The sequence below is a fragment of the Pteropus alecto genome, unplaced genomic scaffold (genome assembly GCF_000325575.1).
Source record: "Pteropus alecto unplaced genomic scaffold, ASM32557v1 scaffold195, whole genome shotgun sequence".
Classification (NCBI taxonomy): domain Eukaryota; kingdom Metazoa; phylum Chordata; class Mammalia; order Chiroptera; family Pteropodidae; genus Pteropus; species Pteropus alecto.
Window position 1 is genome coordinate 4,005,721 of NW_006438073.1, and position 12,468 is coordinate 4,018,188.

At 50.4% G+C, this 12,468-nt stretch overlaps 1 protein-coding gene across 1 annotated transcript in view; it reads left to right on the plus strand.

The window, feature by feature from the left end:
- The window catches only part of TULP4 (tubby like protein 4), a 136,227-nt gene that overhangs the window by 101,625 nt on the left and 22,134 nt on the right, over positions 1 to 12,468 (plus strand). The window contains exons 7-8 of the mRNA XM_015591863.2: positions 7,615 to 7,839; positions 8,934 to 9,168. Of these exons, the coding sequence (XP_015447349.1) occupies positions 7,615 to 7,839; positions 8,934 to 9,168 (460 nt within the window). The remainder of the gene's footprint in view (positions 1 to 7,614; positions 7,840 to 8,933; positions 9,169 to 12,468) is intronic.

Consider the following 12,468-nt stretch of genomic DNA (forward strand, 5'->3'; position numbering starts at 1 on the left):
TGCAGCATCTTCTGTGGGCGAATAAACACTTGTTCAAGTACCCAGCAAACATATTGTGTGGCTGGCGCTGAGCTCTAAGCACTAGTGTATAGGAACAGGACACAGGAGCCATTCGAGGTAATAAGCAGAAATTAAGTCCCAGCCAAAGCTGGATAGTGTGATTAGAGTGAGTCAGTGCTGTCCATGCCCGCTCTGCAGGCACCAGAGGCGGAGGCGGTACAGATTGCCTAACGTTGGGAATGGGAACGATTAATGCAGCCAAAAGACAAAAATAAATAAATGACAAACAGAAGGAGTTTAGGGAACTATTAGGGATGTTATGGGAACGGGCAGCCATGCGGTCTAGGTGGGTAGCTGCTCTATGACCTGAGGCGGGGGAAGTGGGGAGTCATGATGAGGCATGTGCAGGAGGAAGTGTTAAAAACGGGCTGGGAAGTTGTGGTTGCATAGGAAATTCAGATTCCTGTTTTAGAAGTGAAAGAGTTGTGGGCGACGAAACAAACCAGGGAAGGGCTAAAACAAATCAGAGCTAAAACAAAAAGAGCGATGAAACAAATCAGGTTGAGGCCATCGGCGTGAGGCCAAGGTGTGGGGCAAAATAAGCATCGATATCGGAGTCCCTGCAGATTTGGGACTGAAGGACAGGTTGCCTTGTTTACAGTGGTGGCCCGACTGCCAGTGTCTTGCCTGGAACATAGTAGGTGCTCAGTAAACACGTGTCCAGTGGATCGATGGAAGGACAGTTATCAACACATGCTTTCTTTAGTCCTTCCTGTTGGTTTTTGAACTGGAAGGCTGTGTGCCTTTCCCAGTCAAATCTCATGCCACCTTTGTATCCCTAGCCTAACTGGAAGACAAGAAGGAGAGGATGGGAATTTTCGCCTCTTTCTGAGTTAAGAAGGCCTTTGTGTTTATTAGAGTATTTGTGAATTAAACACTCAGGTACGTTGAGCATTGCCCACCGTTCTGTCTGACTCGGGGCACCGTTCCTGGCAGCATTCTGTTCCCGCTCCAGGAAGTGTCCTTCCTGCCATCTCGGCCTGGGGACATCCATCCTCTTTGTGAAGGCCAGATCAGTCACATCCTCTTCCAGACATGCCTGGTGATTTTGATGCTGCTTCTCTATGAACCTCAGGGTGCTTCATACCTCTGGCATCTGTTACACTTCTCTACTTGTCTGATTTTCTTGACACCAAAGACCACATTTTCTTCATTCTGCTGATCTTCGCTGTGCCTAGAATATAAGAGGCTTGGTGGCCTTAACCATTGCAGAAGTTCTCATCAGCTGTCACATGAAAGTAACATGGGTCTTGAATTTAAACTACCTGGGGCTCAGGGATAAGAGAGGAGTTTGGCCGATTTTCCTTTGGGGAAAAATAGCCATACAATGTCTCACATTTTAATTTATTATTGATTCTTTTTTTCTTCATTTGAAGATCCATTTCAATCACTGAAAAGAATTGCCTCAAAAATATAAAGTTAAATAATGATGCTATTAAAAATCAAGGGCAATATTAATTATACGTAGCACCAACTTAACCCGGTCTGGAGTGGTTCTACAGTCACATGTCATCCACGCTGTGCTGTTCAAGGAGTCCAACGGCAGGGACGTTTTTATAGCAGGAAGGAAGTTAGGCGATTTATTGAACTGTTTATAAAAAGAATTTAATGTAGCTTAGATTGGATAATTTATTTTCAAGTTAATTAGATTGTAGGTTATTGCATACAAAGCCGTTGCCCGGCGCAAACTTGCGGCAGCCTGAGCTTTAAAATTGATTCTCCCAATTTACTCATAATAGCTGTGCCTGTGGCTGGAGGTCTTATAAGGAAATGGACTGTAGTTTATGTTCCTGTCCTTCCTACCTGCTATAATTTTAAATCCTGTAACTTACCTCATCAGCTGTGATCAGTGACCATCTGTATAGAATTGCACGTCTGTAATCTGACAGCAGACCTCCGGAGGTCATAGTGCTGACGAGTTCGCAGGTTCCAGCAACTCGGGTCTGGGTTGTTGATTGGTTAGCTGGCTGGCTTGTTTTGTTTTAGCTTTATGAACTTTTTTTTGCATTAAAGACAAGTGGGAGCAGTCACCTTCCATTCTATAAGGTTCACTTACTGATGTAAAATATTTGGGTAAAAAGCTGAGAGAAGGAAGAGGAAGAAGGTAGGTGCGGGAACCGAAAATCAAAGGGAAGATTGCTTTATGGGCCTTGCTTTTACCCTCCTTCCACGTCCTTCAAGGAGGATCTTTCAGCAGAAATACATTTGCCTCCGTCTGTCGGGGGTTAACCCTGCCTGTTCTCAGGAGGCCGCCACAGCTGTGCTTTTCCCATCGTTCGTTGTAAATAGATGAGAAAGTCCTTCCTGAGTTATCTGCTTGCAAAATGCAAAATGGTGTGTTCTTGCAAAACTGAAATTCGAGCGACTGAATCCTGAGCTAGATTTTATTATTGTAACTTAGTCGGTGGCCAAATCACTGTAACTCAATGTTCAAAACTGTCCATGGCTCCAGCCAACACAATTTGTTGGTGACCAGTCACCAGCTTAGTCTGTTTAAGAATGAAAAGAAAGTTTTTTTTTTTAGAAAGCTTTCCTTCTTTGCACAAGCTTGTACAAATTAAATATCCCCTTCTACCAGGGGTGGTTGAAGTGCGTTTCCTCTACGACAGAGACCCCACCGTCCTCATGGGGAGCTGCGGAAAGGAGGGGTGGCCGTGGTGCCCCGCACAGCGATAAGACTCCTCAGTGGCCCGGTAGCCAGTCCTCGGCCTGGGGCCCCGCGGCAGAAGCTGTGAGCTTGGCTGGCCTCGCTTTCTCTTTCTTGGGCCAGTTTTCTCTCCCTTTGACCCTTTTGTCGTCTGTTGACCCTAATCCTGCTTGAAGAGCTCGTCTTCTATACGGAAAGGACACCCTGCTTTTTACTTCTCCTAAGTTTTTAGAAGACTCCATCCAACTCCCTGCTGTGTACAGAAGTAGTAATGTAGTGAGGAAGCTTTCGGTTCCAAGTAAAAGTCAGTCCTTCAACTTGGTCGGGCCTCTGCGGAAGCTGCCGCCTCTGTCTGAAACGACCCCCTTGCCCTTTCTCGCGCCCCTTGTCCTGCTCCGTCTGCTTCACAGCGTTTCACGGTCAAGTAGTCCGCGCGGAGATGCCGAGGGGTTTCTCCCCCTGCCCCCACCTCATAATGGCAGCTCCGTGAGGGCGGGAAACGGGTCTTTTTCAGTGTCAGTCGGTCCCCTCACACCGAGAGTCTGGCCCACCATATACATTTAACAGGTATTTACTGAACAACTGATTGGCAGCTCAGTAGACGAGTAAGCGATTGGATGGCATCGTGTAGTGTGGAGGTCATGTCTTCGTGTGCTGTCGGGTTGGGACCAGCAGGGACGACTGCCCTGCGTCACGCTGCGGCAGGGAGTCCTCTGAGCGAAGCCACCTGCACTCCTTTAAGTGGCTCAGGTCAGGCCATCGAGATGGGGAGATGCTGGGAGGCCCCTTGGCCATGCAGGCATCCCTCGTTTTGTTGACCTTCATAGAGGTGTTTTTTGCACGTTCAAGGCAAAGACCCTCCAGCAGCAAAGGATTCCAAATTGCTTTATTGCCGTGGTCTGGACCCGAACTCGCAGTATCTCCCAGGCGTGCCCGCGCGTTGACCACTTACGCCTCTGGCCAAGTAAAGCCTCTCACTAACCCGTCACTCACCAACGTGCTGGATGCCACCTCACTAACAGTCCTAGACAGGCAGCTCACTCCCTGCCCCTTTCCCTCCCATCTGAGTGCATAAGATACGTGAACTCTTCTACGCAGATTAAGATTTTGAATATTATCAATTTCACGGTTCTAGCCATCGCTTCTAAAAAGATGTCATTTTGTGTGATTTGAGAAAGAGATTAAGTCCACAGATTTACACCTGAGTTTTCCCCTGGCAGACAGCAGCTGTTCAAACAGAAGCATTAACCTGTGGGAAATGGAGAGATGGACCTGTGTCCCCTTGAGTGCCCCCAGGTCTATGGGACTTGAACACTCGGTACCTTTCTCATTGGCAGCAGCCGATGCCGGAGCCGGCCGTCCTTAGGAGGACAGCGCTCCGAGGGCGAGGGCCCCAGGCACGCGGACCCTGGTCCCAGAGGACGGGGCAGCAGAAACTGCTGAATGTGGGCAGCTAAGTCAAGACGTGGTGCTGGTAACAGCCCCACAGCCCATGTCTGCAGACACGGCACGGGCAGTCGCTGGCACTCGGACTCCGGTTTGAATTTCCACCAGCATTGGTAGCCAGGCCTTTGTAGGCTGGAGTGCCGGTAACAGCACCGGAAAACGGGCACCAGCAGGAACGAGACTTTAGAAGAGTACGGTGCCATGTGATGAAGGGATTTGCATGCGTGTGAATTTTCCATTCTCTTCTTCCTTCCCCTTCCCTCCCTCTCTCCCTCCCCCGCCCTTGACATGTAACATTAAGTGTAAGGTGTACACTGTGTGGATTTGATACAGTTCTGTGTCGCAGCATAGTTACCACAGGTAGTTCTACCTAACACCTCCATCACATCGTGTCACATAATTACCATTTCTTTTTTGTGGTGAGAAAGATCTACTCTCTTAGCAACTTGCAAGTGTTTAGTACAACGGATTAACTGTACTCACTTTAGTCCCCTAACCCCACACGAAGGACTGTCTGTGGGGTTACGGGCCTAAAGGGATTCTGAGAGACTAGCCCTGTCACCAGGCCTCAGACTCAACAGTCACCACAGTAATCAATCTCCCCACATCAGAGAGCCCTCGGAATCTTCAGACAAGGGGGGCAGGCCTCACTATTTGTGAATGTTTCCTTATTTTTCTAATACAGCCTTAAAAATTGTGCCAGAGGTACCCGTATTTTATACTTTATTGTCACACAGGGAGCGTACGCTATAAACACTAAGTTAAATGAGCATTTCCCCTTCCTCCCGGTGCTGGAATAAGCTGTCACTGGCTTGGGCAAGTAAGTGGATGCTGCACCCCAGATGGCTTTACTCGCTATTCGCGTCTCGCTCTTAGAAGAGGGGATTTCCTGGTGACCTTGCTCCAGGTAGCAGTCTGTCCTTTGCGACCCTGCAGGCCTCACGTCTCCAGGCTGAAGAATTCCAGCTCTTTCCTGCCAGGTTCTAGTTTTCAGTCCTGTCGACCCCTTCCATTCCTCCTGGCTGAGAATTCTGTTTTCCTCGTGGGTGCAGCGCCCAGTGTGGAGAAGCACAGCCAGTCCTCCCTCACCGTTGACATGTGCCTCCTGCTGCTGTTTTCTGCTCACCTGACAGTACTGCCTGGCTGACTTTTGCTTGTGGGCCCGCATGACCTGTGGATTCTTTTCTGCCCGAGTGAATCGTTGCAGTCATTATCCATGTGCTATCCATGAAACCTGTTTCTTCTCCTCTGGTCTGTTTGCCTTTCCTCAGACATGTGGTTCTGTTTGCTTCTGAGAAAAATATCCTTCACCAAAAGGGTTAAGGAGAGAACCGAGGGGAGAATTGGGGTTCATTACTTAATATTTGTGATTGGCAGTTCAGTTTTTTAGTGGAAATCACACATTCTTTATGAGGTGGTATCAGTGTAGTGACCCGTCAGAGAGGCAATAAGACGAGCATCAGCGTGGAGTTGAGGGAGCAGTGGGTGGGATCTTAGCTCCCCCACTGTGTCTAACCGAGTTCGCCGGCCTCTCTCAGCCTCAGTTCCTCCCATGTTCAGGGGGAGTAAGGAGAGCTACGTGATGGAGTCAAGGGGATTAAAGGAGATAATGCATGTGCTCATCGAGATAACTTAGTGTGCTAAGTTCTTTGTGTTGTGATGGGTAGTGATTATACACGTACATGTAACAGAGAGGACTTTTATCCAGTTCGAAAGTCTGTATACCTGGGTTAAGTTTGTTTGTACAAAGATACGAGAGATGCATGCTCGTCATAATCATTGCATATAAGACCTTCCCAGAATGTGCAATCAACTATTACACGGAGCTACATAGTTACTAAAGGAAGCAGAACTAGGGGAAGGGGCAGGGGCTGGGGGAGAAATGCCGTAGTCCTGCACTGTCACCGCTGGCATGTCCCTAGAGGGACTCAGAAGGACTGGGAACTTGGTGGAAAGAAGTGTCTAATATTTTTGCGGCCGGTTCCATCCAGTCAGGTTGTGCTAATTGAAAACCATTCTTCATTTCTTGAGCTCTACGTTGTAAATGTTATCGTAGGCTCAGGGTTGGGGCTGCGGTATATCTTTAAGATTAATCATGATTTCACTTCTAATAGAACCTCTGTCCTGACCTGCCCTTAGCGGGGTTCGATGTTACCAAAGAAAACTCTGTGTGTATTTTTTGTGTCTTCAGCAGTGCGTAGCCTTGCTCTCAGTCACCAGGCCCCTCTACTGGGCCTGCCCTCTGGGTGGCACCTTTGGGTGAGGAGGCCCATCTGCGAACCCCCAGACTTGAGTTCCAGGCTTCCCCAGTCCTCCCCCAGGGGCTGCCTGGCCTCACTGAGGTGGAAACAGAAGCCGAATTATCTTCAGCCTGGCAGTTTGTTTTGAAGTTGAAACCAGAATTAGCCGACCCTAGAGGCAGTATTAAGCAGGTGTCTTCACGTGTTCCTTTTATCTTCCTGTATGTCACTAAAGCCTTGTGAAAATTCTCTTTCTATCTGTCATTCGTGTAAAAGGTCTGGTATCTCACTTCTGATCTTTGAAACCCCTCAAGACCTCATTAAATCAGAGCCCCATCTGTCTAGATGGGAGTGAACACGTTGTCGCCACTTCCCATCACAGCCCTCCACCCCTTTCTCCTCCGCCTTGGCTGATCTGACTTAGACGGCATCCCGGAACTTCGGGCTTTTCCAGTACAGGTAGTTTCTGACTTGCACATGTGGATGTCACCGGCCTTTTCAAAGCAAATGATGGCCACAAACCCCCTAGGGAGGCCGCCACAGAGCCTGTTTCCCTCTCTCTGCCCTTCCAGATAGCTCTCTGCTTCCTCCGCCCCATCAGCTCCAGGACGGCTGAGAATAGCAGTGATGTCACGTCTGGGTTATGACCTGCGAAGGGTCCCCGGAGCACTCGACATCCTTCATCGCCTTCAGTCCCCACAGCTGCCACTTTACTCATGACAGCATAGGAGACCTGCAGGGGTGATGTAATAGTCCCCAGGTCACACAGCTGCTGCTCCAAACCCAGTGTTGATTTGACTCTGAAATGCTCCCTGTCAGGACAAACGGGAAGGGCCATCTGTTCTGCCTCCTCGCCACCTGCCCAAGCTGTGGGAACCAGCACCTGTTATTCGGGAGTCCAGATAACCCGAGCTTTAGTAAGGTGGCATCTCCTGGTAGAAACGTCATTACACAGAGCTAAGTTAGGTTTTATGGCACCAAATTAAAGAGACAATACCTATAAAAGAACTTCGTAAAACCATTTCAGTGCTGTTTGTGCTCTGGCTTGTACTTTTACTGCATTTTTATAATGTGGCATTTAACCATCTCTGTTGTACTTTTTAAAACCAATGGTCTCAGAAACTATTAGGTCACTTTATTTTGCTTGAGACAAGCGTGCGTGATCTTTCTTTGCTTACAAGAGGGAAAGCTGATGCATAGCCTGCCTTCACTCCCTGCCAGCGCCCCATCATCTCCATCTGCTGGGGCCACCGGGACTCTAGGCTGCTGATGGCGTCAGGACCGGCTCTGTACGTGGTCCGCGTGGAGCACCGGGTGTCCAGCCTGCAGCTGCTGTGCCAGCAGGCCATCGCCAGCGCCCTGCGAGAAGACAAGGACGTCAGCAAGCTGACCCTGCCCCCCCGCCTCTGCTCCTACCTCTCCACGGCCTTCATCCCCACCATCAAGGTAGAGCCCCCCCGTCCTCCTGGCCGCGTGGGGGCAGGGCAGACAGGGAAGGGAGGCGAGGGTCTTGGAGCAGGTGCACAGAAGTCATGCCCGCCCCTCGGCAGAGTCTGCGTGGTGAGGGCAGCAGCTCCGCAGAGCTCCGCCTCTGTGTCCCCCACCCCCGCTGTCCGCGAGGGAGTCCGCTCATGTGACGGACGTCAGCTTTCTCACAGCAACGTCAGCTTTCTCACAGCAACGGCAGTGTTCCGAGCACGGTGGCTGTGTCATCTTGACTGCCCCTGTGTCCCCCACCCCGGCTGTCCGCAAGGGAGTCCGCTCATGTGATGGACGTCAGCTTTCTCACAGCAACAGCAGTGTTCCGAGCACGGTGGCTGTGTCATCTTGATGACCAGTCTGCCTCGTTCAATCCTGACTTCCTGGCAGATGCCATCATTCCCACTTGTGGAAGCCTGAAGTGTGTTCCTAGAAGTTGAGTACCTTGCTCTATAACTAGTTACAGGAACGGTCAGGATTGAACCAGTTTAATCCTGGGGCCCGCAGTCCCCACCACTGCGGAGGAGGGGTGGCCCCCACCACACTCGCTGTCAGCCGTCTTTATACTGATTCTAGCTCAAAATGGAGGTTTTCCCTGGCAGTGTGTGGGATGTACGTGCCGGGCGCTGTTCGGGGTGTGGGTTTCCCCCAACCTTAGGTTCTTCTCTGCATTCCCTTCTTTTGTAGTCTCTCTGCTTCTAGGTATTAGATTGACTGCCGGGTTACTTGTTTCCTGAAACGTCAGAGTTTCCGAATCTGTTGTGATTTCTTCAAGTTGCTTTACAATCTTGCTTCTGTGCCGGTGATTCTCAATCCTGGCTGCACATTAAAATCCCCTGATGAGTTTTTAGAAAATACGCATGCCTAGCCCTCACCCCCTGAAGTTCCCTGTCATTGTCTGAGGAGGGATCCTGGCTTAGATCTTTTTTAAAAGCTCCCAGGAGATCCCGATGTGCACCCAGAGTTGTGAGTCGCTGTCCTGTGCTGCACAGTGGCAGTGCTCTGTCAGAGCAACCAGTGATGGCCACAGCCTCTCCTTTCTCTCCGTGTCCCGCCTCCAGCCCCCAATTCCAGACCCCAACAACATGCGAGACTTTGTCAGCTACCCCTCGGCCGGCAACGAGCGTCTGCACTGCACCATGAAGCGCACAGAGGACGACCCGGAGGTGGGCGGCCCATGCTACACGCTCTACCTGGAGTACCTGGGCGGGCTCGTGCCCATCCTCAAGGGCCGGCGCATCAGCAAGCTGCGGCCAGAGTTCGTCATCATGGACCCCCGGACGGACGGCAAATCAGGTGGGCCCCCTCGCCAGGGGGACGGAGGGCCTCGTGCTCAGTGTCGTCCCTGCTAACCCACGCGGGAAGGGTGCATGTTTGTGAGATGCGAGCCTGTGCGGGCTGGCTGGGAGCATCCTCGAAGCTGCTCCGTTACCAAAATCCTGTGGAAGTTAACGATTCTCTAAATGCATTTGCTGATGGGCTTTTAACAGCATTCGTGAGGCTTCGTGTGGTTTGAGCTGTGGATATCGGGCACGTCAGCTCCCAGTTAAGGGGGCGCTGGCATGGGCCTCTGGGAGCACTCTGTCCCTCTTTCATCGAGGGCCTTGACGTACCCTAGAGACAACCTGAACCGAACAGTGTGGTACTGTCTCCGCCCCTGCCAGAGCAAATGACATGTAAAATTTTCAGACCTTCAGTCTACTCCGCAGCCTCCTGCTCCAGTCTTGCCTCTGCCTGTCGCTGATACACAGTTAACTGCTTCTTAGCCGATTGCCAAGGAAAATTCCTTGCTCATCTATAAAGATTTTGGCATGACGAGCACTCATTCCTTCTAGAACCCCTCTCCTCTGCTGAGCTGCATGACTCAGTTGATGTGTGTTCAGGGTGCTCACTGCACACCTGTCCCTGTGATTCTGTTTTGTGAGGCTTCCGAGGGAAGGGCTTTGTTCTTTTCATTTGTGGCCAGTATGCCCGCTCAGTGTCCTCAGCCAGTGACCGCTGAGGCCTGCACGCCTCTGTCAGTGGTACCTCCCAGGTTAAATGTGCCGCTGCCCCATGAAGTTTTGTCCTGCACCGACAGCAGAGTGAGCAGCCCTGTCCTCTGTGCTTGTCACCCGTCCGTCGGGCTGCTGGTAACCCGAGGGGCACACAGTAGTCATGTTGGGGTTCTGTCTGCCCCCAAATCCTGAGGGCCTAGAGGGAGGGACCTGAGCCATCTTTGTACACCCAATGCCTGCAAGCACCTGCCCTTGAAACAATGTGAGTCGAATTCGGTTTGTTTTCATTCATTTAGTACCTGTTCTTTCCACGCCCCGCTTCCCATTTACTCTCTCACCTGGATTGGCCTGTGCCCCTGCTTATGTCCCTGAAGCCACTGTGAGTGTGGTGTGACCGGACTTACCCAGTGTCACAGTGCAGTGGGCTTTTCCAACCTTGGCCGTCCTTGCCCCTCCAGTTTTTAATTGGATTTTTTTGGTCTTTCGGTGCACGTTAGGAACTAGTATCAAGAGCAGAAAGACCGAGGGGAGGGGTTGGGGGCTGGCAGGGAGGCAACTGAAAGGGAAGGAGAGCGGGAGTCAAAAGGAAGGAAGGAAGGAAGGGAGGAAGGGAAAGGAAAGGAAAGGAAAGGAAAGGAAAGGAAAGGAAAGGAAAGGAAAGGAAAGGAAAGGAAAGGAAAGGAAAGGAAAGGAAAGGAAAGGAAAGGAAAGGCAGGCAGGCGCGCAAAGTGAGAAAACCAGGGGAACAGCGGATGTCGACTTAGAAGGAAAAGTGACTTTAGGGGAAGAAGAAAGGAGCCCGAGGTGATTAGAAACGGCTGAAGGAGGGGAGCAGAAAGGTCCTGAACCCAAGTGCTCATCATGCCTTCTTGCCTAACATCCTCTCTCTGAGCTTCCCCCCATGTACACAGATTTATGAGACTTGCACGCACATCAGGTGTTGAAGGGGTCTTAGGTGAAGAGCTTGCTTCTTTCCCCCTGGGTGACACATTTCCCACTGGAAAGCAGGGCAGACGCAGCACATAGGGTGGCCATGGGGCTAAGCACGCTTCACCCCACCGCTCCCCCCACCCCCAGGCCTGAACCGCAGGGAGCCCGGCCTGACCGCGCCAGCACCTGCTTCTCCTTAGTGTTCACATTATCAGCTCACACCAAACACAGACTGGCTCAACTGCCGACACTCCTGGGGAGTGAGATGTTTTATTTTTGTAATTAAAAGAGTGAAAACGTGAAGCAAAGCAAATCAACAGTGTGTATTCGATGCCTGCTTTGTGCACGGTGCTTGAGCTTCCTGTGGTCATGAAGCAGTGCCAGGCGTCTCTGCTCTCAAGGAGTTTATAACCTGCTTTGGGTGATAAGACAGCTTAACATTTGAAAACTTCAATAAAAAAAAGTCAAGATTTAAATACCTCAAGTCAGAAACAGAAGACTTGTCACAAGACAGGACAGGACGAATGGCCAACTGCACGGTGTACGTAAAGTGACCCAGAGGAGGGAAGGGTTCCTGATGTTGGGGAGCCAGGCGTTCTCATTGGGCCACCTCCCTGCGGGTCACCTAGGATGCTCGGCTCCTGCCCCTCACGTGGATTCAGCAGAGCTGGGGTGAGGCCTTAGGGATCTGCAGCCTGGTGGGTGCCCAGGCCACTGTTGCGGTCTGAAGTTCGTGACCCGCTGTTGTAAGGGTTCCCCAAGCACATAACAGGTGTCCTCCTCCTAATCACCAGGGTATATTTTTATGGCAGGTAGCATGAGTCCCAATAATTTTTTTAGCAAAAAAAAAATCCACAATTTTTCAAAAGATATTTTTACTCAGAGCTTGCTATGGACTGAATTGTGCCCCCCCACCCCATTCACATGTTAAAGCCCTAACCCGCAGTGAAGCTGTATTTGGAGACAGGGCTTTTAGGAGGTGATTAAGGTTAAATGAGGTCTTAAGGGTGGGCCCCTAATCCAATAGGATAGATGGCCTCATAAGAAAAGGCAGAGGGAGAGATCTCTGCGCACGTGTGCGTGCGCGCGCGCGCACACACACACACACACACAAGTATCAAGGAAAGGCCATGTGAGCACATAGCAAGAAGGTGTGTGTCTGCAAACCAGGAACCCAGCCGTGCTGGCTCTCTGATGTTGGGACTGCTCAGCCTCCATTATCTCATGAGCCAGTTCCTTATAATCTCCCTTCCTCCCTCGTGTCTGTCTGTCTGTCTATCTGTCTCTGTTATATATTTATCCCTTGTTGGTTCCATTTCTCTGGAGAACCCCAAATAATATAGATTTTAGTACTGAAGTGGGGTGCTGCTATAACAAATACCTAAATATGTAGAAGCAGCTTTGGAACTGGGTCATGGGTAGAAGCCGGAATTGTTGAGAGGTACATGCTAATAAAAATATGGATGCTAGAGCAATTTGTGGTCAGGGGTCAGACAGAAACGAGGTACGCGTCACTAGAAACTAGAGGAAAGTGATCCTTGTTATAAAGTGGCAGAGAACCTTGCTGAACTGTGTTCTAGGGTTTTGTGGAAGATAAAACTCTCAAGCCAACCAAATCGGATATTTAATTGAGATTTCCGAGTAGTTCTGAAAGAGTAGCTTGGCTCCT